The sequence below is a fragment of the Crocodylus siamensis genome, chromosome 2, assembly GCF_052110815.1.
Source record: "Crocodylus siamensis isolate JL-2025a chromosome 2, ASM5211081v1, whole genome shotgun sequence".
In the NCBI taxonomy this organism is placed as follows: domain Eukaryota; kingdom Metazoa; phylum Chordata; order Crocodylia; family Crocodylidae; genus Crocodylus; species Crocodylus siamensis.
Window position 1 is genome coordinate 223207149 of NC_143396.1, and position 24801 is coordinate 223231949.

At 46.6% G+C, this 24801-nt stretch overlaps 1 protein-coding gene across 1 annotated transcript; it reads left to right on the top strand.

The window, feature by feature from the left end:
• Window positions 1-1933: 1933 nt before the first annotated feature.
• VTI1B (vesicle transport through interaction with t-SNAREs 1B) lies at window positions 1934-24666 on the top strand. Its single transcript, XM_090033196.1, has 6 exons — window positions 1934-2120; window positions 6980-7038; window positions 8657-8848; window positions 11816-11989; window positions 21048-21109; window positions 24474-24666. The coding sequence occupies exons 1-6, from the start codon at window positions 2006-2008 to the stop codon at window positions 24568-24570; spliced, it is 699 nt and encodes a 232-aa protein (XP_089889322.1). The 5' UTR covers window positions 1934-2005; the 3' UTR covers window positions 24571-24666.
• Window positions 24667-24801: the final 135 nt, after the last annotated feature.

Sequence of the window (24801 nt, forward strand, 5' to 3'; positions counted from 1 at the left end):
CTTCAAAAAAGGAGGCTTGATAACTACCTAGCTGGGGTCATATGAGCTTAAACTTACTAGGGGTCGTATAAGCCCAGTATTCATTCCTGCCCTGGGCAGGGGGTTGGACATCTATGAATCTATTAATCCCATTGGAACCTTAGGTAAGCCCAGTATAGATACCAACCCAACAAATCTTTGTGCTGACCTAGTAATGGGGCACCTGGAGGGGTTGAATATATTTAAGTCAACAGGTCCTGATGATCTTCATCCTAGAGTACTTCAGGAATTAGCTGGAGTCATAGCAGAGCCAGAGGCACAACTGTTTGAGTGCTCATGGTGCTTAGGACAGGTCCTGAAGGATTGGAGAAGGACCAATGTGGTCCCTATTTTCAAGAAGGGGACGAAAGAGGAACCAGGTAACTATAAGCCAGTTAGTTTTACCTCTATCCTTGGCAAGACCTTTGAGAAAATTGTTAAGGATCACATTTGTGGGGGACCAGTGGGTAAAATGATGCTAAGGGGCAATCAGTATGTGTTCATAGCAGGCAGATCCTGCTTGATTAACCTGGTTTCATTTTACAACCGGGTCACAAAATGCTTGGATGGAGGAAAAGAAGTAAATGTTATTTACGTAGATTTTAAAAAGGCCTTTGACACAGTGTCACACCCAGTTTTCATAAATAAACAGTTGCAATGTAGATTATTACACAGTTCGGCGTGTAGAAAATTGGCTTATGGGATACACCCAAGGAGTGGTGGTGGACGGGTCTGTTTCTACCTGGAGAAATGTGGGCAGCAGAGTCCCCCAAGGCTCTGTCCTAGGACTGGTATTCAACTATCTTCATTAGTGACTTGGACAAGGGAGTAGAAAGCACCCTGTCCAAGTTTGCTGATGACACCAAACTATGGGAGGAGGTACACAAAATACATGGCAGGGAACGAATCCAGGCTGATTTGGACAGACTGGGGAAATGGACTGAACAGAATAGGATGCAGTTTAACAAGGATAAGTGTCAGTAGCACAACTGCAGAAAGGGCTTGCGGAGTTGTAGTCGACTCCTAAATGAACATGAGTCACCAGTGTGATAAAGCTAACCACACCCTTTCTTGCATAAGTAGGTGCATCACAAACAGGTCTAGGGAGGTGATACTTCCCCTCTATGCAGCATTGGTCAGGCCACAGCCAGAGTACTGCATCCAGTTTTGGGCGCCGGACTTCAGGAGGGATGTGGAGGGCCTGGAGAGGGTTCAGAGGAGGGCCACTTGTCTGGTTAAAGGGCTACAGAAAACCACCTACGTGGACTGATTTGATGAACCGAACCTCTTCAGCCTCCGCAAGAGGAGGTTGAGAGGTAATTGTGTGTCTACCTACAAACTCATTGGGGGGAGGGGGTAGCAGCAGGAAGAAATAGGGTATATAATGTTTAGCAGGGTGCCTGTTGGGGTAACTATAAATAATGACCATAAACTAGAAGAGAGCAAATTCAGATTGGACATCATGAAAAAATCTTTACAGTGAGGGTTGCCAAAATATGGACTAAGCTTCCAAGGCGGGTGGTGCTGCCCCTTCCTTGGACGTTTTTGGAACGAGATTGAACAGACGCCTCGCTGGGGTCATCTGAACGCATGCGCACAAAACCCCCGCACCAGCCCTGCACCCTGCACTACTGTGACCGCCTTATGACTCTCCCTGTGCCGGCCTACAATTCCCAGTATGCCCTACGCGGCCCGGGGTCCTGATGCCCCCCTCTAAGGGGGCGTAAGTGCTCGCTTGATCCGTTAGTCACCCTCGGGAGCAAAGTTGGACTTCCCGAATATCTCCCCCCGACCCTTCCTCGGCAGACAGTTGAAGCCTGTCCTGCGCGCCGCACATCTAGCTCCGGACGGAGCTTTTTTTCTGGTCAGGCGCCGATTAGGACACCCCTTCTCGAGACAGAGGGAGGCCCCTCCTTACGCCTCCCGGAAGTAGCGGCGCGGAGCGGGCGGTGGGGCTGGGGTTGGGGTTGTCGTTGTCACAGTCGTCATGGCAGTGCGGGGCCCGGGCTCCTCCGAGCATCTGGAGCGGCTACACGAGATCTTCCGGGAGCTGCACGGGCAGCTGCGCGGCCTCCCCGAGCGCCTGCGGGGCGGCCTGGCCGGTGAGTGAGTGCGGCTGAGGTCGGGGGAGCTGCTTCGGCCTGGCCCCTTCCATTGTGCCGCTGGATCCGGGCCGGGTGCGGCCGCGGCACTGCCCATCCGCGTGCCCGCCGCAGCGGGTGAGCACCCATCAGTGTAGCCGCGTATGTAGGGTGCCAGTGCCACCCCTCCAGGATTGCCCTGGGTCCCAGGAATTAACTATGAATCTCCAGGAGGCTGTTGGGAGTCGCCCAGGGGGTAAATGATGGGGCACTCGTTAAAATAAATGTTAAATCCGATTTTATATGGTAGTCTAGTGGGTTTTTAAAATGTAACAGTAATGTGCATTTGCCTCGCTGATGTGAATCTGTATGCTGTAATTAAAGTCTTTACGTGAAACCTCACAGAATAGATTCAGACAGAGTTGGCACCCTGTGGGTGTGTGGACATTACTTTATTATACCATCATTTCAACCCTCATAATGATATACATTCAACAGTAGTAAAAGTGTTCAAAATGTCCAATAATTTTTGAGGCAGCTCATTGAGGCAGCATACGCAAAACCCAAGTCACTCTTGGAAAGTCTTTTATTAATATAGTTCATGTTCCAGGTCAAACTAGCGGAATCGGTGCCAAATCCTATCACTTGAGCAGAACTCAGTTGTTTCAAAGCCCGCATCGATTGAGTAGGCAGAACTCGGTCATTCTGAACACCATGTGTGGTGCTACAACCCATGAGCATCCTCTGTCCCAGGCTGTCACCCTGGGAATTCAGATACTCTCAAGTCCATTGGCAGTAGGAGTGCACCAATAAAGATTTTTTTTGGCTGATACCGATCGCCAATTGTTCACCAGCTTTATTGGCTGATACAGATCCGATTGCTGACACACAGCCTAGCAGTTTGGAGAGCAGGGTCCAGCTGGTAAGTCTGTGGGGTGGAAGGGGAGTGGGGGAGGGAAGAGGCTTGGTGGGGTGGGCAGATCAAGGCCCCCTTGGTGAGGGAGGGAGTGGGGCAGGAGCAGGGACTGCTCAGCTGGGGTGGAGTGTGGGACAGAGGCACAGGGAAGGGGGGCAGCTCCCACCATTGCGCGCACATCTGGGGGAGGCATGGGGGCCATGTGTCCCTTGGATTTCTGCATGGGATAGGATAGGCTGCCCACTGCGTTGGGGCCAGGGTCTGCTCCAGCCTCTTCCCGGTGGGAGAACTGGGCCGGGGCTGCGCCCAGGGCAGGCAGGGCTGGGGTGGGTGGCAGTGGTGCTGGGAGTGGGAGGCTATGGAGTGGCTACAGCTAATTTTGGGGTGGCCGTAGCTTTCCCTGTAGCCCCCACCACCCCCAGTGCTGCTGCCGCCTGCCCCCACCCACCCTGAGTACAGCCCCAGCCCTGCCCAGCCCCCCCACCAGGAAAAGGCTGGTCCTTGGCCCTGAGCCTGCAGTGGGCAGCCTGCCACACGCAGAAATCTGGGGGATACATGCCCCCCATGCCTCTCCCAGAGGTGTGCACAGCATCAGGGAACTGTCTTCCCCCCTCCCTCCCCCCCACCCCCCCCACACCCCCTGGATTAGCCACCTGCAGCTCCATCCCACTCCTTGCCCTGTTCTGGCTGGGCAGCCCCTGACCCAGCCCTACTCCCTTCCTCACAATAAGGGCCTCAGTCTGCAGCCCTATGCCCCTGCCCTTACCTACCACAGACTTACTGGCTGGATGCTGCTCTCCAAGCTGCTAGGCTGCATTCCTGGGCACACGCATGCTGTGTCTGTGCAGATGCGTGCAGCATTTATTGGTGACATTATCGGCTACACTAGCCAAAAAAAGCTGATTGCCGATAATGTCAATTTTCCTCTTATCGGTGCCAGTCCAATATGAACTGATTGGTGCACCTCTAATTGGCAAGCATCCTACGTGCAGTCTTAAGCCCAGAGGTCTTGGGATTTGGATTCCCTCTACATTGGGTTTGCTACAGAACTTATGGCTGTTTGCTTTAAAACAAAGAAATGTTTTGAGTTTGACCCAGTTCTTACTTGCTCACTGGCAACTTACAGTAAGCATTACAAAGTAAGTAAGAAAATAACTTATTTGCATACTTAGTTGCATATTTTTCAGTGTATGATAGTTTTTCAGCAAATACAATAATTTTGAGCTTCCAATATAATAATTTTGTATTTAAGCCTTGGCACTCCTTGCACCACTGCTCTAAGCTACTTTTCTTACCCGTGCGAGACCTGTACTGCCCAGGGAAGCTGGCTCGTGTGAAATGGGCTCAACAGCGGTATCCGATGCAGGAAGCGATGCTGGCAAGAGGAGGCTTTTCCTTGTATGTCTTTGTTTTAATGGGAGGCTGGTGCTAGTGGTAGGTAAAGCATCCCCCACCCCATCCTCCCTGCAGCTGGTTCCCCTCTAAGTCACACAATGAACTTATCACATATTTCAAGAACTGAAAAAAGGAAGGAGCCAGAGGAAGGGATTTCTACTGGTGTGAATGAATCTCCTCGCAGTCAGCACATTCCCTTGTTGCGTGGTCTGACACGTAGTTGCCTTCTCCCTGTCTGGCCAGCTTTGTTTTTCCACTAGAGGAGTGGCTAGGGCAAACCAGCAATGTACAGTATTGTTCTATGTGAGTATAGGCTGGTGACCACCAGGACTGACTTGCTGTAACCCTGTGAACTGAGATGTGAAACCCACAGACTGAGATGTGAAACGTGAGAAAAGGCTGTGGCTTGTTTAGAATCCAGCATATTGTAGGCTTGGTAACACAGAAGTGTTCCTATTTGCATAACTAGCTCTTGGCCAATTGGCCAAGTTCACGGTTTTAATCATTGTCTTTAAAGCTCTCCATAAAACTGGCCCGGGAAGAACTGTATCATCTGGCATAATCCTGATTTTTTTTTTTTTTTTTTTTTTTAGATGGCTTAAATCCAGTGCAGGTTGTCAACAAAAGAGAAACTTGTGTATGTTGAAGAATTATATTGTTTTGGGGAAGAGCCCACTCATTTGGATCTTGCTTTGCAGTAAAAACAGAGACAACTGAAATTTGATGCCTTTAGAGCAGTAGTGCTCAAGTCTCCAGCCCTGTGGACTGGGTAAATGGTGTGCAGCTAGTCTTTGTGTGTAGGATTGGTCCATGGGTATGATCATTAGGATGCCTGCCTGCTCTAGAAGCAAGGCAAAACCCAGCAGTACAACAGAGGCTGTCCCAGGTGGGCCCTCAACTGGGGAAGGAGCCAGGGAGCTGACCCAGAAAATCGCACTCGCTTCTCTTCTGAGATCCAGGTCCAGAGTTTGCTAGATCTGATTTGAAGGCATGCTGTCTTCCACCTGTCTTCCTGGCTCTGCCTTTACAGATGCTTGGAGCTAGGTGCCCAAGGGGGAAACCTGGCAAGAAAAGAGATGCTGTGCCTTCTCACCCCTCCCCACCCCTATTCCTAGTCTGGTCTTGGGAGCTCCAGCACCTGCTGCCCCCTGAATGTGCAGCACCATTGCAGCCAGGATGAGGCTTCCAGTGCATCTTACAGCCTGGCTGCCAAATCTGTCCAGCAGTTGGTCCCTCATGCCCTTTCATGCCCCTGCCCATCCCACTCCTTGCCTTTTCCACACCACCACCTTATGTACTCCTCCATCTCCAGGACTCTAGTGTGTAGCACCTCAGCCCCTACCAGCTCATGGCAAGGAGCCTGTCTGAGGGTTGTTTTTGTTTTTTGAGGGTTTTTTTTTAATGTGTATCTGGGGCCAAATTAGCCAAAACTAATTCCAAATCCAAGAGTTGGGAGCCATAAGTGGCCCTACTACCGGGCAAACATCCTCTACCCACACGTGGGGCTTCAGTTATTTCCAAATCCTTTGGCAGGCATCCTACTTGCAGGCTCAAGCCTGGAGGCTTGGGGTTCAGATGCCCCCGACTTTTGTTTGCCCTTAGCTATAAGGCCCTCGGCACAAGCAAAGCAGGGGACTCCCATTTTCGTAAAGTGGGTTTAAAGTCACTGCACCTCAGCATGTACTGAACCATGCCAGAAGAGCAGTTCTCCTGGGGGAAAACTGCTTTCATGGACACAGATGCATGGTATTTCCCCTGCCGGGTTAAGTAACCACTATGCTTGTCCTGAGCCTTCAAGAGGTCTGAGGGTTGGGTGAAGGGAGGCTGAGCCCCCAGGCTGTTGTGGAAAGAAGCAGGAACATAATCCAGGGCTGCTTACTTCCTCCGTCCCTCCCTCCCTCCCTCCCTCTACAGAGCAGTGTCAGGCAGAGCTGGTGGTGCAGTGAACACTGGACTTAGCCACGTGCAGCACAGTATGCCGGGTAGGCTGGGATGAGGTTGCCAGCCAGTCTGAGGGACCCCACTAATTGCAGTCCCCCCAGTTGGCTCCACAGCATTGGGTGGGGGCCTGTGTTCCTAGTGGATATGGAGGAGCATTTCTGGATGCCTGCTCCACTAGTTGTTTGCCATTTGTACTAGGTGTTCCCCATTGAAGTCCCCAATTTAGCCAATTTGGCTAAAATATCATGATGAACATCTGTTCAACTTGTAGAATTTGTATGATAAAATACATAGCTGCTTATGATATGCATACCATATATATCTGCATCCTGAGTTAAGGACATTGCTCAGGACTGTTCTGGGAATAGTGATTTCTTGACTAAAAAATATCAATAAATTATTTCAGGCTGTAGGTCTGACAGGCTGCTGGCCAGTATTGATTTGTGTGTATTTAAGTTGTCCGGCCCTTCATAATTTACTGACAGGTTCTCATTTTACGGTGAATTTTGGCCTGGTATCCTTCTAGTCAGCCCCTTCCTTTCAACTTGAGCTTTTCTGTGACGTCCTCTTGCGGCTTGTACTGATGTTTTTCTGGTGTGTCTGACATACTTTCTGCTTTCTTCCTTAGAAGAGAAGAAGAAACTAATACGAGAATTTGATGAGAAACAACGGGAAGCAAATGAAACGGTAAACGTATGACTGGAGCTGTTAGGAGGAAGGGTGGAACAGGGGCTTAAGTTCAAAAGTCTTGTTTCCTGCTTTGTAGCCAGTTTGTTTTCGCCTAGTTCCTTTAATCTGGAGTCCTGGGTACCAGTAGTTACAAGTTAATCTCCAGTTATTGGAGCTTCTTTCATAATCACCAAGCTAGTTCTCTGTGATCCTGTGAATTCACTTACAAAAGAAGTAGGGCTAGAAGGAACCTCCAGAGGCTATTTAGTTCGGGGGTAGGCAACCCCTGGCACAGGTGCCAGAGCGTGGCACACAGGCATTTTGCTTGGCCCACACCCCTTGGGGCAGATTGCGTGGAAGGGGCTTGGGGGAACACTGCCACAGCAAGGATCAGGCACCTTGTGGCTTCCTCGCTGTCCACCCCTGGGATGTCAATATCTTATAAGTCAAGGTTACAGGTGTTTTTGGCATTCTGCCCAAAAATGTTGTTGACCCCTGATCTTGTCCAGCCCCCTGCCTAAGGCGGGATCATCCTCATCCAAACCATTCTATACAATGCCATAATCTAACCTCTTAGTACAACTACCATCAACCCTTACACAACATAACACTATAACCTGCCTCAGTTAAAGCAGGGGGACCACAGCAGCCAACATCCTGCTTCTCTAAAAAGTTGTTAGTATATGCTCAAGAGATTCCTAATGACCCATTTTCCACCAGCCAAACATATAGAAACCAACATGCTACCCTCTTCCAGTCCAGGGTGGAAGTTAACCTCTTTAACCTCAGGGGGTAGCAGCATATAATCAAGGTACAGAGCCTCAGACATCATACCATAAAAATATTACAAAATACTACCACATTCTGTCACAATCCTGAGCCTTGGCATTTGGGTCTGGATAGTCAGACTAGGGATCGTGGATTGCCCATCTCATAGATGTGATGGGAAAGTATTATGTTAGGCAACATCAAAAGGAGAAAAAATATAGCTGTCAACATACAATAGAAAATCAGCACCGTAATTTTTGCAGTGCTCTTTCCTCGGAGCATTACACAGTGTCTTACATCAGGGTAAATGTGTATGCTAGAGACTTACACTAAGTAAACTCACCTGTGCTGCTGGAATAGCATCTAACAATGTATATCAAATTATGGAAGGTACCAATGGCATGGCACTTCCAACTACAACATGGAAATATTAAAAATATGGAAAGGGAATGAAGCAGAAACCTGAGATCTTAATTCAAAGAATGTTCTGCCGTATGTTGATACAGAGCTGTTAAGATTTGCCTTTTAATTTCAGGCTCTTTTTGGAGAGGAAAGGTCATTTAACAAAGGGGTTTGCTATGTTCTTGAACTGTAGAGTCATGTAACCTGTTATATTTAACATCCAGGTGTGATTTATGAGGACCACAGCTTTGGTACGCAGCATTCTATTGGGCTGGGGACCTTTAGACCTGTGTACAAGGTCTCTGTATTAGATGAAGGCAGCTTCAATCGTCTTTCTCTCAACTAGGTGTATGCCTTGGGATGTTGGTCAGTTTCAAAGCAGAGCCTTGTTGGGACATATTGTGACATCCTAGTTTGGTCACAGAATGAATCTGGGGCTTTTTGTGACTACTCTTTCTTACTAAAGCTGCGGGAGATGGAAGAAGAATTGAAGCATGCGCCACTGCCCTTCCGCAACCAAATGATGAGCAAGATCCGGGCCTACAAGAGAGACCTGTCAATGTTCCAGAGAGAGATGAGAATCACAGATCTGGGCTTGGTTCCTGGCAATCGGGGAGACACAAAATATGGAATCTACTCCATGGAAAATGAGCAGAGCGTGAGCATCCAGGGGATATTAACTGTATTTAAGACCTTTGCTGTTTGTGTTACAATGCGACTCTGACTGTGCTATTGCTCGTGTTTCAGCTTTAACCCCCTTAGTTTCAAACCTCATGTAACCTGGCTATAAATCTACTCTGCATTTAATATGAATGTTTCAGGTGAGAGGAAAATCATGCTTAGAGAGTTTCTTAATAGAACCCATATTGGTTATCTCAGAAACAAACATGTTTTTAAGATACAGTATAACTTTATGAATCTGGCATGCTCGGGACCAAGCATCTGCTAGAAATGTGAAAATTCCAGATGTTTGAAACTGGAGGGGTTGGGGGGGAGGATGGGGGTGCATGCGGAACAGCGGCACAAGGTGGTGGGTGGCAGTGGTAGCTGCCATGTGCAAGCTTCCCCCTTCTCTGCTCTGGGACCAGCTGCTGCTACTCCCCAATGGAGTGTAGTTTTAAAAAGTGCCGGATTTTCGTTAATTCCGGATTTATCAGTTCATACCGTATGTTCAAATAGCATTTGGTTCTCTTTCTTAAAATCTCATATGACAGAGATTTATAAAACATTGAAATACTTTTGTTTAAACATTCCTCTACAATGCTGGAAAGATAAAGAATTATTCTAATGTAGGGTAAAAATTTAAATGATCAGTTTAATTTTGCTACTTATCCTGAATGAAGTGTGTAAACTAAATGTATTATATACAGCCAGTAATAGAATTAGCTATAAACACTTTCAGTTTAAATTATCTAAAGCACTCTACTAAACATTTTTTTTTAAATGGTCTGAACAGTATGCTACTTAAAATTAAAGATATAAACAAGCAGATCTGGTTTATAGAAAGGGATGCCCAGTTACGTCTGAATCTGTTAGACTGGAGTTGTCTCTAGTCTAAAAGCTGGGTGAGTTGCCTGTCTGGGCTGTTGTGGTGCTGCCTATGAATTATTTTAGTCTTCCAGATATTTTTTTATCAGAATTAAAATTAGAAAAGATGGGAAGTGTGGTAAAGACTAAGTCCTGTCCTTAATCTGTCTGGATTCTCTTGTTGCTTATAATCTCTCCTACAACATGTGACCTACAGGATGGTAGATTAAAGATTTAGGAAAAGATCATCTGAGATCCAGTTTTGTCCTACAATCATTGTACATCTCTCAGCCACTGATTGTGGAGATCAGGTTATACACCAGCCCATCATGATGCTGTAAATAAAGGACTGCTTTAAGTAGGAATAAAGGAAGCCTTGGGAAGAAAAGATCCTATTTTCATATAGATCTCCCTTACTGGCAGAGAGGTGGGTGGTTCATGGATGGAATCTCTGGTACAGGCTGATCTCTAACTAGACTTTTTAAAAATAAATAAATAAAACCTCAAACCTTTCCCACACTAGATTTATCACTTAAAAACAGCTCCTTGGGTGTGACTGAACTGTCCTACTTTTTCTAAGTCTTAAACTGATCCTTTCAGCTACCCTTAAAAATTGTTTAATTCCATTAACTACACCAAGCCTCTCTTGTATTGAATCATATCTTTTTCTTGGCTGGCTTCCTGGAGTAGATGCTATTTTCCTCTTAAAGCAGGGGCCAGCAAGCTTTTCAAGCTATAGGCCAGAACAACCTGGCTGAAGTCTGGCATGGGCCAGATGGCTTTGGTGCATCAGTAATGAGGGGGTGTTGTGTATGTCCTCACTTTTCAGCTACAGTGGGGGTGCAGCTGGAAACTGGCCAGTCCTGGCTCAGTTCCCCACTGGCTGGAAGTTGTGCCCCTGGTGCAGCTGGGGGGCAGGGAGAAGTGGCAGTGATGCAGGTGCAACTGGCCTCAGTACAGATCCTTGTTGCCTGGCCACAGCACAGGCATGGGCAGAGCAAGGCCTTCTGGCTCTTCAGGCCAGATCCAGTGACTTGGCAGCCTGGATGTTGCCGACCCCTGCCCTAGAGCTCAGATTACATGTGTTCCATCAACGTGGACTTTGGCACTTGATGACTTGTTTTTGAAACAGCTTTCCCAAAAATAATTAGTTTATTATCCTGGTGTAAGTATGCTGGAGTAACCAATAAATGTAAAAGCTGAGACTAGGTTTCCCCAATATTTTCTACTTTGGAGCGATAGACAATGAGTTTGCAGTACAGCAGATAGAGGTGGTACTGGGACTCCATGGGTGCATCTACATGTCATCATATGACAATGTTGCTACAGTGCTGTGGTTTAGTACTTCTTTTTGAAAGTACTAAAGCATGGTGCAGTATGGGTGGTTACTGTGCCGTGTGCACAGTTAAATTTCACTGCTACGTCACTGTAGTGGTGAGCTGTTCCCAGGGAGTATGCTGCTACGGCAACATAGCTGGCGATCACATACAGACGCACATGATTCCTATATTGCTGTAGAACACTATATGGTGATATAGCGCGTCTCTATGTTGCCATAGGGCAACGTGGAGATGCTTCCCATTTGTAGTAATGCAGAATAACTGCTGAATCCTTGTTGTCAGTCAGTTTTGAAGCCATTCTTATAATAGGTTTTGGGGGAGCAGGGCAGCTTCTGTTATACCATACCTCAGGCTCTGTTGCATTGAGTAACTAATGAATTTTGTAACTGCACGAAATTTCCTGTCTAAATTGTTTTCTGACTTTAACAACTTTCTACCCAGAGAAAGCTTTTCCCTTTCCTCCTCTTTTAACTAGTTTAAAACGCCGCTTGCTGAGAATGTGGTCAGACTTGCATCTGGCTTGCTCTCTGTTCTCTAGAAGTGTTGCAGATAGGTCTCTAAAGGTCAGTGTTACAAGGCTGGCATACACTATAATGGCCACTTTCAGGGTTAACAATAACTTCTTCCGTTAATAACCTGAGAGGGCTTTGTCACCATTACAGATAGATTAGATGGCCTACAGGACCATTTGTCTTTATAAGAAATTGGAAATGTCTAATGCCTGTATTTAATAGCTAAATAGAAACTCTCTTTTTCAGACTCAGCTGCAGTCTCAAAGGGTGCTGCTTCTCCAGGGCACAGATAGCCTGAACCGAGCCACTCAGAGCATTGAGCGTTCACACCAAATTTCTGCGGAGACTGATCAGATTGGTACCAATATAATCGAGGAACTTGGGGAGCAGCGAGAGCAGCTGGAACGCACCAGAGGCAGAGTGAGTAAAGGATTTGTTACTATTTTAACATAAAAGCTTGGTATGCACCTACTAGGAATGATAACACCAAATAACTCCTGTGGAGACCTGCCTAGAGCTTTCGGAATTATTCCCTGGGATGTTTGTGTAGATGTCTGGGAGGAAGGAGTAGGCTGTAGACGGAAGAAAAGTGAAAATACTCCCAATAATGTGTAGCCTGTAAGTCTGCAAATATTCCACTATAGAGAGCCCTCTGTCATGAGGGGTAAACTGTGAAATAGCTTTTAAATTCATTATTATTTGGGTTTTCAGGGATCTGTGCAAGGTAATCAGTATTAATCAAAATTCGAAGTATTTCTTTTCTTCCCCACCTGGCAATGTAAACTAAATTGAAATGGTTAACTAGTTTTCACCCTGCCTTTTATACTTGGACTAAATGAGCCAATAAGTGTGAAGTTGCAGATGGACCATATTAAGAGCACTTAAAATGCCAGTGTCTACACTATAAAGCTTTTTAACACATACAAAGTGCCCTCTATTGCGATACCTACCTCATGTTAGGGTAATCTCAATTTGTTCAGCGGAGCTAAAATGAACAATTTACAGTCCTCTGCCCTCTGAGGATGCGCTGCTCTCATGTCCATCTCCACCCCTCTCTACCCTCTGTATGCACACCTAGAGCAGGCATAGAGCCCAAGTGTCCTGGCTTCTAGGCATGCACCTGCTTGTCAGCCTTCTGGCAAGTCAGAGCTGTGCAGGGAAGAAATGGTATTAACCCTTAACTTGCAACTTCTCACAGCGTGTTTGGATTTAACATCACTTAACATTTCACAGATTAGTGTGGTCTAAGTGAAACGTATAACTTCACCTTAAATCTCGTCTGTTCCCCTGAGGACATAGAGGAAATGACAAGACAGTTAATAGCTTAAATTACATACATTTGTTAAAGTTAGAATTTAAATACTGAAGCATTTATTTTGATTTGAGTTACTGTCAAACAGTATCTGCTCACTTTCCAAGTAAATATATTTTTCTAGTACAGCTTTGCTCAGTTAAGCTTGGTTATTTCAAAAGCACGATCAACAGTAAAGATTTAGTTGACTGTACCTTTGGCTAAATTTCTGCAACCCTTCTACCTTCAATAGCGCCATACTTTTAACTGAAACTTGGAAAGACATTCCATGGATGCAGAGGAAGCAACAGTTAGAGGGGGGTTTTTTTGTTTTGTTTGGTTTGGTTTGGTTGGTTGATTGTTTTTAGTCCCATTGCTTGTGTTAGAAAGCTCTTCTAGAACTTGATTTGTTCAGTACCTCCTTCTGATTCCTTTTAGTGCCACGATATGACTCTGCCTATGCTGGGAGATGATCTTGAGTGACAGTGTCATGCTTATGTAGTTGTATGTAGTCTGAAGCACAGCTCCATTCTGCTCTAAGATATCAAGAAAACTGCTAGTGTCCTGAGGGTTAATAGTACTCCTGATCAGGTTTTCAGGGTAGCTAGGAATTTTCTGTAGATGTATATCCCAGGCATAGATCCAGGAAATATCTTATCCCAGGGGATTGTAGGCTTTCTTTATTTTCTAGAAGGAGGGTTAACTTTTTGCAGATGTAACTCCTAAAAATGTGTTATTGTTGCCCTATGCTTGGTGGAGCAGGAATAGTCTTTTGAATGTACCATCCCAGTAACATTTTGTCTATAGATTTGCACTTATGGGCCTCTTACATAGTCTTTCCACTTCTGAAATCATAATAAATATACAGAACCTAATTTATTTTTGTATGTGCTCCTGTATTTTGCTAATCTGTGAATAAGACATCAGAGTGTGTTATCTTTGTAGTAAGGTAACACAACAGTTGTTAGCATTGGACTTTACACAAACTGACTCCAGCTTGTTGTTTCCTTTTCAGTTTATGCTGTGAATGAATTGGGTGAAATGGGTTTGCTTTATTGAAAGTATGGGAGTAAGTAGCTTCATTAACTTACCAAGGTTGCTGGTGAATGGAAATAGATAGCAAGTTGTCACAGGGACACTAGGGTGCCCCGTGCCTGGAGAGAAATTAAGGAGAGCTGCCAATCATCAGGGCAGCTCAGGTGCCGGTCGCTGGGGCAACCAGGCAGGTCATGTGGCCGGAAGGAGGCAGGGCCGGGCCTTTATAAACAGCCCAGGCCAGAGCCTAGCGAGCAGTTCCCTTCTGGCAGCTGCAGGAGCAGGAGCTCTGCGGGAGAGCTGAGCAGGCCAAGTTGAGGGTTGCAGCCTGAACACACTGACCAGCTGCAATGATGCGGGAGAATGCAAACCCTAAGCGAGGTATGGTTGGGACCCAGGGTGGCTTGAAGTTTATGCTGTGAGCCTGGAGGCTCCTTGTTGTTTATGTAGCAGCTGTTTGGCTCGTGGTTGAGTTATTGTTACCCCGGAGGACTGGGTGAGGCTGTAGGGGTGCGAGGAGGCCTTACGGGAGCTCCCCAATAATCTGGGGTTCCTGGTGCCCAGCAGGGCACAACGAGCGGTTCCGGGTGGGCACAACTGTCTGTGCCAGTGAGGCGCGTGCCAGGGGGGTGTTGACCCCACCCTGTGGGGCAAGCCGGGGAGAAGCCCTAGTAGGGCAAGTGACCCAGATGATGGTCCAGGGGGCCAGGCACGGCTGCGGCTACCTGAGACCCAACTGGGGTACGGACAGGCCCCAGAGGGGGCGAGGAGCGCGGGCAGCGCGGCACCGGCCCCAGAGGGGGCAAGGAGCGCGGCACCGGCCCCAGAGGGGGCAAGGAGCGTGGGCAGCGCGGCAAGCCCAAAGGGTGCCGGTAAAGGGGTGCGGGTCGCAGGACCAGCCCAGAGGCACCGGTAAAGGGGCACCAGGTACGTGACCGGCCCAGAGGCACCGGTAAGAGGGGCGCAAGTATCAGGACCACCTCAGGGGCGCCGGTGAAGGGGCGCCAGGCGCGTAATAAGTCTGGGAACACCTGAGAGTGGCGCCAGGTGTGTAGCAAGCCGAAGGGTACCAGAGAGGGGCACCAGGGCGTGACGAGCCCAGGGCGCCAGAGAGGGCACTACAGGGTGAGGGACCTAATAACGTCCGGGGACAGCTGTGAGGCTTGGGGCGTGCTGAAGGGGAGGTAGGAGGCATGCATTGTCCATAAGGCTGGGGGTGTTGAAGCACCCCACTGGGAACGGAGGTAACACCAGCGCGGTGTCTAAGATGAGAGTAGGCAGCCTCCCATACTGAACCTTATAACAGCAAAGACATGGCAGGCGAGTTGAGGGTGCTGGATCACCTTAACTGACATGGCGGGGGGCGCTAGGGAGCATCACAGCCGCTCCTAGGCCCCACTCTGTGTCACAAGTGAAGAGCCATTTTAAAATGTGCACCAAGTTGGATTGTCAGGATAAATTACCTGATTTCCCTTCCTTTTAACTTCTGGAGTAGACTTGTTATCCTACCTGTGTAGAAAGGACTGTTATATCACAGGAAATGAAGGTAACTTCAAGGCAGGGAGTTAAGGGTTTACGAAGCTTCAGTCACCGATTCAATTTGGAGAAGATTCAGCCTGATTCAGAGGCCGAATCACCAAATCCGAATCAAATTGGGAGGAAAAAAACAACTTCTGAATCAATTTAGAAAAGATTCGGAGATTTGGAAAGCAGTCTTTCAAGGGAACAGAAATTGAGAAGAGGGAGGGGGAGCAGGGGGGGAAGACTGACATCTGTAGCTGGTCAGTGACTGTGAGCTTTCCCTGAATCCTTTTCCAATCACAGTGCTGTGGGGCAGGGACCTAGAAACAGCATGTAAGCCTCTGTCTGCAGCCTTTCTGTCCCTCTTGTGAGCTGTTTCTGCCTGAACAACAGCATCTGAAAGGTACTGGGCTGGCTTGGCTTCCTAGTGGTCAATCTCCTGCTAGTTTGTGTTCTTGGAAAGGATTGGATACAGCTTACTAACTAGAATCCCTCTACTTTATCCCTATCCAATCCATTTCTTTCAACTTACTCTTCCCCGCAAAACTTCTGAGTTGTTCTTGTTACACACACACTCGCCCCCCCCCGAAACAAAGCTGTGTTCTGGCACGAAGAAGAGCTATTAATATTATTAATTACACATATGTACAGTAAACACAAGAAGTCAGACACAGTCATATATCAGAGAAGAATTAGTTATACACGCAGACACATTTTCCAGCGCAGGAAAGAGTAATATGAAGCACGCTGGAAAGGCAGTGCCAGGTCTGGCAGGGGAGGGAGAGGGACTAGGTAGGGTAGGGGGAGAGCTAGAGCTGCAAGTTTCCCCCCCACAACATAGATGAATCCTCTTTCTTGGAAGCCATGAGTCTTCTACTGCCAGTGGGAGCAGTACCTGTCCCTGCACCTGCACCACCTCTCCTAACATCAGAAGTAGCCACCAGCAGTAGAATGAGTCTCCTGCACCCCAGCTTCATCTGCCAGCATGAGCCTTTCAGTGGCAGAGGAGGAGCTGGATCTGGAACCTGGGGACCTAAGCACCCCAGCAAAAGAAATTCTGGGGACCGAGGGGGAATCTGAGTTGGTGTTCCACACCCCTCAGAGTTTCCCTAGAGCCAAGTCTCCTCTGGTAGGTACCTCAGAGGAGGTTGAGGTTGTGGAGACAAGTGGCTCAGCTGAGTCGGCTCCTCTTGTTACATCTCAGCCTGCTGAGGAGTGGAGGATAAGGCAGGATCCCCACTCTCAACCCAGAAGCTGGTGGGGTAGTGTAGTGTGGGGTCATTTGAGGTGCCAGATGACTCCAAGTAAAAGTCTGCCAGCGCTGCTGAAGGCAGATCAGCCAGGGCAAGGAGGTGAAACACTTTACCACCATGGCGATGCTGCTGCATCTCAGGAGGCAGCACCCCCTTGCACTCGTTCCTCCTCAGCCTGACACCAGTAGGAGTGTGCCCAAAGGGAAGTTCCCCACTTGCTCCAAAGCCCCTGTTCCCATGAAGCAGAGGCAGGATATCCTGGAGCAGTGGAAGAAAGCCACAGACAGAGGGGGGCGTGTTGCAAGGGCGAGTGAGGTCACACAGAGCATTGGGGAGATGCTTGCTCTGGATGACAAGCCCTTCTCAGTTGAGTGGCCAGGGTTCAGGCAGCTCATGGTGCTCATGGCCCCATCCTACAAAGTGCCTGCATGCATCACCTTCAGCAGGATGGTGGTGCCCTCCCTGTATGAGGCATGCAGGGAGTACTTGAGGGAGGAGCTGTGCCAGGCAGGGCTGCAGGTAACCTTGCACTTCACCTCAGACATCTGGAGAAGTCAGGGTGGAGATCACACCTACCTCTCCCTCACAGGGCACTGGTGCGATCAGTCAGGCTGTCAGTAGGCACTCCTTTAAGCTGAGGTGATGGATGAGTCCAACATGGCAGGGGAGATCATGATGGCTATGAACTGCATGATGCAGGGGTGGCTCATTGGGCAGGGTGAGCTTACCTGTGAGTTCATTTTCACTGACAATGAGGCTAATATGTTGGCATCCACTGTGTGGCACACAAGCTGCACCTCATAGTTCGAGACGTCTTGGAAGGGGACAGGGCTGCCAGTGATGGCCCAATCACTACCACCCAGCTGATTTAAAAATGCAGGAAGGTGGTGGGCTACTTCCATGGCAGCATCAAGGGGGGCAAGATGCTGTGGGAGAAACAGGCAGAGCTGAGCATCCCGCAGCACAAAATTATGCAGGATGAGGAGACTCGGTGGAACTCCACATACTTCTGCAAAGGCTGGTGGAGCAACAGAAGGCCATCCATGAGATGGCCTTGCTTGGGGAGATTGGGGTCAATGCCCCCCTTAACAAAGCGGCGAGGGATACCATCTCCCAGATCTTGGTGATCCCCAAGCTGTTCCTCGAGGGCACCAACACCCTCAGTGCTGGTGATGTCTGCTTTAGCCAGGTGATCCCCTTAGTGAGGGAATTGGAGAACTAAATGGAGAAGTTCCAAGGGATCAGTGTTCCTGGATGGGGGCAAGCCACTGTCATCAGATGTGCAGGCACTGGTGAGGTGACTGAAGGAAGGCATCAGGAAACAGCTGGATCTGTTGTGGACCAGTACAGTTCACATGCTGGTGGACACGTGTGACCCAAGGGTGAAGGGGAGCATGTGCCCTGGCAGCACCAAAACCCTCGATCACTAGACGGAGGTGCTGGTGAACAGAGTCAGGGAGGCAGAAGGGCAGAGGTGAGGGGGTATGGAAGAGGGGAATCCACTTTCCTGTACCAGCACTTCCAGCACCAGCCAGTCTCCTCCATGCCAGCTGCTGCCAGTGTGGGCCAAGGACATGGTTTCAGTGTTGGAGTCCAGACGCACCAGACCCCAGCCTTGGGCAGGTAGTGCCGAAGCTTCAGTGGCTACCTATCTTGCCAAAGATGTGGAGCCACTGGACTGTGACCTCTTGGCCTAACGAGCAGCCTGTAGCCAGATGTGGCAGGATCTGGCCACGGTTGCCTGGGAACACGTATCCTGTCCACTGACCAGTATTCAGCATTGCTGGGGATGTTGTGACACTCCACTGCACCTGCTTCAATCCTGGTTTGGTGGAGCAGCTGGTGTTCCTGAAGGTGAACCTCCTGCTGCTGGGGTTCCCCAAGCTCCAGGTGCAGATGGAGTGAGTGCCACCCTCATCACTCTGTCCACACCTATTTCCTTTTAAAACATTTAATGCCCTGCTCTCAGAGCTGGAGGTGGCACTCACTGCATCACCAGCCAGCAGGGGAAGAACATGTCCCTGCTGAGCTCCTGTGCCAGGATGAACTTTGAGGTATGGGCTGGGGCTGTGGGGAAGGAAAAGGCCCCAAGTCTAGGCCTAACCACTAAAATTGCACCCTGCCAGAGTCAGGACGCCTGGTGGGACTGCCAGTGGTGTGGCAGCCCCAGGAAATGCTGGGACCAAGGATCTCCATGGTGAAAGGGAGGTAGGAGGTGCCATAACAGAAACCCATCACGTCTTTGATAGGCCTGAGGCTTGCTGGTTGCCGTGGAGTTGAAGCTCCAGGTGAGCTTGGCTTAGCTGCCTGGGATGCCATCTGCAAGGCATGGACTTCTGGGTTTAAAACCCTTTGTCAGGCTAAGAAAGCATCTAGTTGGTGTGTGTGTGCTCTTCCTGGATGGAAGGAATAGTAAATAAGCCAGAGGCTGGCATGCAGTGCAGGCAAGAAAGCCAGTCAGTGAAAATGTAAATGGAGGTGTCAGGAGGTGAGAGACAGGCTGGGATAGAGTGGAAGGGGGATGTAGCAGGTAAAAGAGGCACAGGCCCACTGGGAGTGCACAAGTGAGATAATTCAGCATCATTTCCTCCCAGATTTCTCATTTCTATTGAGTATCCTTTAGATAGTATCCTACAGATGTATTTGGACTTCTCTGAATTAACTCATGAAAGCTGTATTTAATTTCTCACCCCTTTCTGTTGCTTCGCTTGTGATCAGATATTCCAATATAATCTCCTCCACAGATATTGCTGATGTGCTCCTTTATCGCTAATGGTCTGGAAGAAGGAGTAAGCTCTGTCAAGTACCTTGTTAAATTACTGTTCATCAACACTTTGAAACAGTCCAGTGGGTTTCAGTCACTGATGATTTTAGTCTTTGTTCCAAATAGAAATTATAAGACAACTAGCCAATTGCCTGTCAAGAATGACTGGCAGGGGTGGGGGCTGAGATGGAGTGCTGCTTCCTAATGCCCCATGCTGCTGCTGTTCTGCCTCTTGCAGGGAGCAGGGTGGGAGAGCCAAGGCCAGTAGCTCCCCCACTCTCTGTCTGGTCCTCGGGGTGGCTTCGGAAACATGGTGGCACTCCCCCATGCTTGGAGCACTCTGGCTGTTTCCGTCAGCCAATCAGAGTGCAAATAAAGCATTACAGACAGACTTAGGCTTTTATAATATTAGAATTTATGAAAATAAAACTATTTTGAAGAGCATCTTTGTCTTTACTCTGTTACAAGGTGAAGGTAGCTGACTTAGCAAATAAAAACCTAGGATTCCAGACTAGCCCAGGGATTGACACGACACTGTTCGATGAGGGACAGAAAGGCTTCATTTACTACAAGTATTTAAAATCAAGTCAAGTGAGCCCAAACCAAATCAAGAGTCCAGTAATTAGCTATAAGGTGATGATTTCTCACCAAAAAGGTGACAAAGAGGTGGTCTGTTTCTCTTCAACTTCTCGAGTAAGTCAGGCACATCAGCAACTGGTGTCAGAGAGATTTCTCACTCTTGAAGCACACACACTGTTTGCTGTTTTACTGCTTTTTTTTATACCCTTAGTTTAGCATCTTCAAAGCATTCTTTTAGGTGTGAAAATCAAGAGAGAGTCCCAAGCAGTAATTGACAGGAAAAACCTGCTCATTACTGGTTATCAGAAATTTCTAATTTGAATCAGTTACCTTCTTCAGTAACAAGGTTATCCAGGTTTGCAACTTATCAAGAAACTGATTAACAGCCAGGAAAAAAAACATACTAAATCAGGAGGAGACATCTATTACATATGGAGAATGTCTCTTCCTGCACATAAACATGAGTTAGTCCCAAAAGAAATATTTACGATACTAATTAAGGGTAGACATTTCATATGGTTACATACCAGACAACTAAGAGTCTTCCTGAAATCATCCTGACTATAGCAAGATAAGTTGGAAGAGATACTTCATTATTCCTTCTTAGATGGCCTAGCCATGAACTCGCATCTTCTTGCATTATGCAGTTAGCATTATTATTCTGTATTTTAATTTTTGTGAGTAGGTCCAAGCTTAGCATGAGTTTCAGTCTCATCACTGACCCCAGTTGTGATAATCTTGTTTTCAGGTAATCACTCCTAGCAGCATACACCTTGAGAAAAGGGAATGTTGACATACAATTTTTTGGGTAACTCATCTGTTTCTCACTCAAGCCTTGAGTGATCAAGCAAGAATTAACTGTTTCTGGACATCAGGATTTTCTGAATTATTTTGAACCCAGATCTTTTCTTGCTTATTCATTGTGATCTCAGTGGCACACTTTGATGGAACAGAACAACATTTGGCTCTGTACTGCATAATTCAGACTAAATGGAAAGTAACTTGTGGATTTGTTTTGTTTTTGTTTTCTCTTAGTTGGTGAACACAAATGAGAACTTAAGCAAGAGTCGTAAGATCCTTCGTTCCATGTCCAGAAAGTGAGTAGCATGTACTACTTTCCAATAATCAGTCCAGGACAGGTTTGCTCTTTATTTTAAAATTTCAAAGAAGGATGCAGCCAGAAGACTGGTGCATGAATTGTTTCCCCCAGTAGCTGAAAACAATCATCTCTGATAGAACACAGCATTAGATTTATAACAGATAGTAATGTCGCACATCAATTTCAGACAGTAACATGGTAATCTTTATTTAGCTGGAACTGGAGGGATTTAGGAGAAAAACATGTAACATACACATTTTTTTCTGAATAAAGGGACTTGTACTTTCTCTTCTCTGCAAGTGCTGTGGAATCTTTTTCAATGACTGCTCGTAGAGTAATATACTACCGTATTTACTCAAATACAAGGGAACCCCTGAGTAATTAGATTCTATATATGGAAAATTATATCAAATTTATAATTTTTCCTAGTATAGAACCTATTTATTGGAGGATGGCCTTGAATTTATCCCCTTCCCAGTGCTACAGCAGGGAAAAATTAAATCTGGGGAGTCAGGTAACCCCTTTGCCCTTCCCCTCCTGTCCTCACCCCAGCTTCTTTTCCCTGCAGCCCTTCCCCCCGCCCCTTTACTGTTAGACCCTGCTCTCTGAGCACATGGAAATGAGGGGGGAACTTGAAAACACTAACCTTGAAATAAAAATGCCTGTAGTAATTTGCATATAGCCAAATTACTGTAGGTACCCATAGATTTAGCTCATCCAGAACTGCTATATTTTACCTTTTTTTTTAAATTGCTGCAAGCTTTAGCACAGGTACTCCATAAAGACTTTTTAAGCAGTTGTTCTTTGCAAACTATGCATGATACAAGTCCAAAGCCAAAAGGCTCATGATTTATCATATTTTTAATTGGGCTGGGCCCCAGCAGAGTCAACAGCATTTCAAGCCATTGTGATGCCACAGCTCAGCATTGCTTAGGATGTGTGTGTACTCCACATACCCCCTTGTCCCACACAGGATCTGTGCTAATTAGCCTTTCCATTCATGACTGGATCCAGGTCGTCTTGTTACAAGTCCTGGGATCCTCCAAAACTGTATATGCAGATGAGGTGCAGGGCAACCTGGTCTAGCTCCATCTCATGGAGGGTGGTGCAACACTAATCATATGCAGTAGGCTGAGAGAGGGGGCAGCAGAGGTGCTTGCCAGATATTTAAGGCTGTGAAACAGGAATTACTGGAAATGGGGAAGAAACTGGAGAGCTTCAAAAGGGATCTGGATGCACACCTTGCTGGGGTTATTTGACCCCAGCAGTCTTTCATGCCCAGAGCAGGGGAGCTGGACCTGATCATCTTACCAGGTCCTTCCCAGCCCTAAACTTTAATGAATCTGTGAAAGGGTGCAGCTCAGCTGTGGGAGTGAAGATGAAGTCTAAATGTATGCAGTGTTGTGGCTCACCATTTCTTGAAAAAGAGTTAGTGCTGAGGGGGACTGCATGCGGTGGACAGTATCATGATTCTTATTCAGATAGCCTGCACTAAGTTCTCTTCATGGTCAGCTCCCATCAGTGTTTGCCCAGTATGGGGTATATGCTTTATAGTCTTACTCAGTGTTGGCTGCATTTAATCAACTTCGTAGTTGGTTTGCACTACTGAGCACACACCTACTTTTAGCAGCAGTTCAAAGATAAACAATTTATTTAATGAGTTTTCCTTGTACACAGCTATAAGGCAAAGGGCTCTTTTCCCTATGTTGATGGGAGGACACCTCCTCTTGTTTTTGAGTAGAAATGGTAGTATACAAATTAACGATTCCCTGCTATTCTAAAATCTCCAGTGCACAATTGCTAGTTGGTATGCACTGTCATGTTGCTGTACTAACTGCAAATGGTGTATGTGATTGCACATGCTATAAACTGAGTTGAGACCACAGGAACATGAAATAGTTAATCAGATCAAGGAGACATTTATTCTGTTCACAAGTTTGACAGTGACCAGTGTTTGTTGCAGGCTGGTTAGACCAAAGGAACGTGAGGGAAACTTTCTTCCTAGTTCCCATTTTGTCAGTAGTCTGCTAATAACCACAGGTGTAAAGGTTGCTATCACTTAATAATAATTATCATCTTTAGCTATGCTAGGGGTGATTAAACCCTTAGTTGTTAACTCTCTTTCTGGCTTTGTTTGCCTCTAACTTCTTTGAAAATACATTCTACGGGTGGCTTATGCATTGGAGCCGTTATTTCTATTTTATTTTTTTTATTTAAATTTTTGTTTTACTTTAATTAATTTCTTCAAAGCAAATAGGTATTACTCCTATGGTTTTCACATAATTTTAAAACCTTTTAATGTTATCCATAAAATACCTTTCTTTGCCCCATTTTTTCATTAAACTATTTTGGACCTCTATCCTTGAAACAGGGTAACCAAATATGAACACTCCTCATGGGAGAAGGTACCATATGTTTGTAGAATGGCATTCTCCTTTCCACTGTTTTTGCTCAAACACTGGATTTTAACTACTTCTGCACATTGAACTGTCAAAAGTGTGTACTTAGTTCTTGTATATTATTACCTTTTTCACATGTGATGCCTGTTTGCTTAAGGAGAATCCAAATGAACTTAATCAAAACTAACCATCTGTACACTCAGTGCTTTTTCCTAGGAATAGTTCTGACAAGGGTCTTCAGAACACTACTTTCATCTTGTTTTAACTTTTTCTTAGCTAAATTTTTACCAAAAATGTTAAAGGTCCAAACTATCATGGATTTTGTTTACTAGTCTGGAGAGGTATTGACTTTTAAACAAGGTTTGGGGGAAAGGAGTTGGCCCTTTCTATCCAAGACAACTTTTAACCTGGTACTAAACCAAAGCTGGCTACTAGTTTGATTTCCAATCTGTGTATTGCTGGAACTATGTTGCTCATGGATACATGGAAATAAAAATAAAAACTCAGGCTGGTGGGGAAGAGCAAAATTTGTGTGTTACTTAATATCTTGTCGCTTATGTGAGCCACAGAGCTTTGGAACCATTGCCCTAGTTCCTTTTTCCAGATGGGTTCAGTGTAACTGCTCTAAGGCAGATTGTCAGGAGTCCCCACTATACTTAATTTTGCTTAAGAAGTTATACCATGGTATGAAAAGAACTGAAGCTGAATGGCAAGACTCAGATTGTATGTTGACTTTTTAATGAGTTACAAAGGAGACTTCTGTTTACTGAGAAGGTAGTGGTGGAAATCAAAGGAAAGTCATGTGATATGCTGCTTAAGCTTCAGTAGTGATGCCTTTCAGGAAGACAGTCTTGTGCTAACCTCAAAGCAGTTAAGTGGTGACCCAGTAAGTAACTTATCAGCTGTGATACAGATACGGTTTTAGATGTCTTGATCCTAAGCTCCCTTTCTCCACCCCTCTAGAGTAACTACAAACAAGTTGCTGCTGTCTGTCATCATCATCCTGGAACTAGCCATCTTGGGAGGTGTGGTCTACTACAAGTTCTTCCGGAAAAGCTGAGCTTTCATGGCAGAAAGTCTGGTTTTCATAACTGTCCATCAAGGATCATATGTTGACAGTGTAACTGAGTTACTGGAAGGCAATAGCTCCAGAAAAACAGATGGGACAGCTCTTCTTAGTGAAGGGTCCTGTGATTGAACTGTCAGGTTTGACAGCACACTCAAAATGAAACTGTACTAACTCTAGGCAGGCACCAAGTGATGGTAAAAGAGAAAATGCAGGAGACACTGA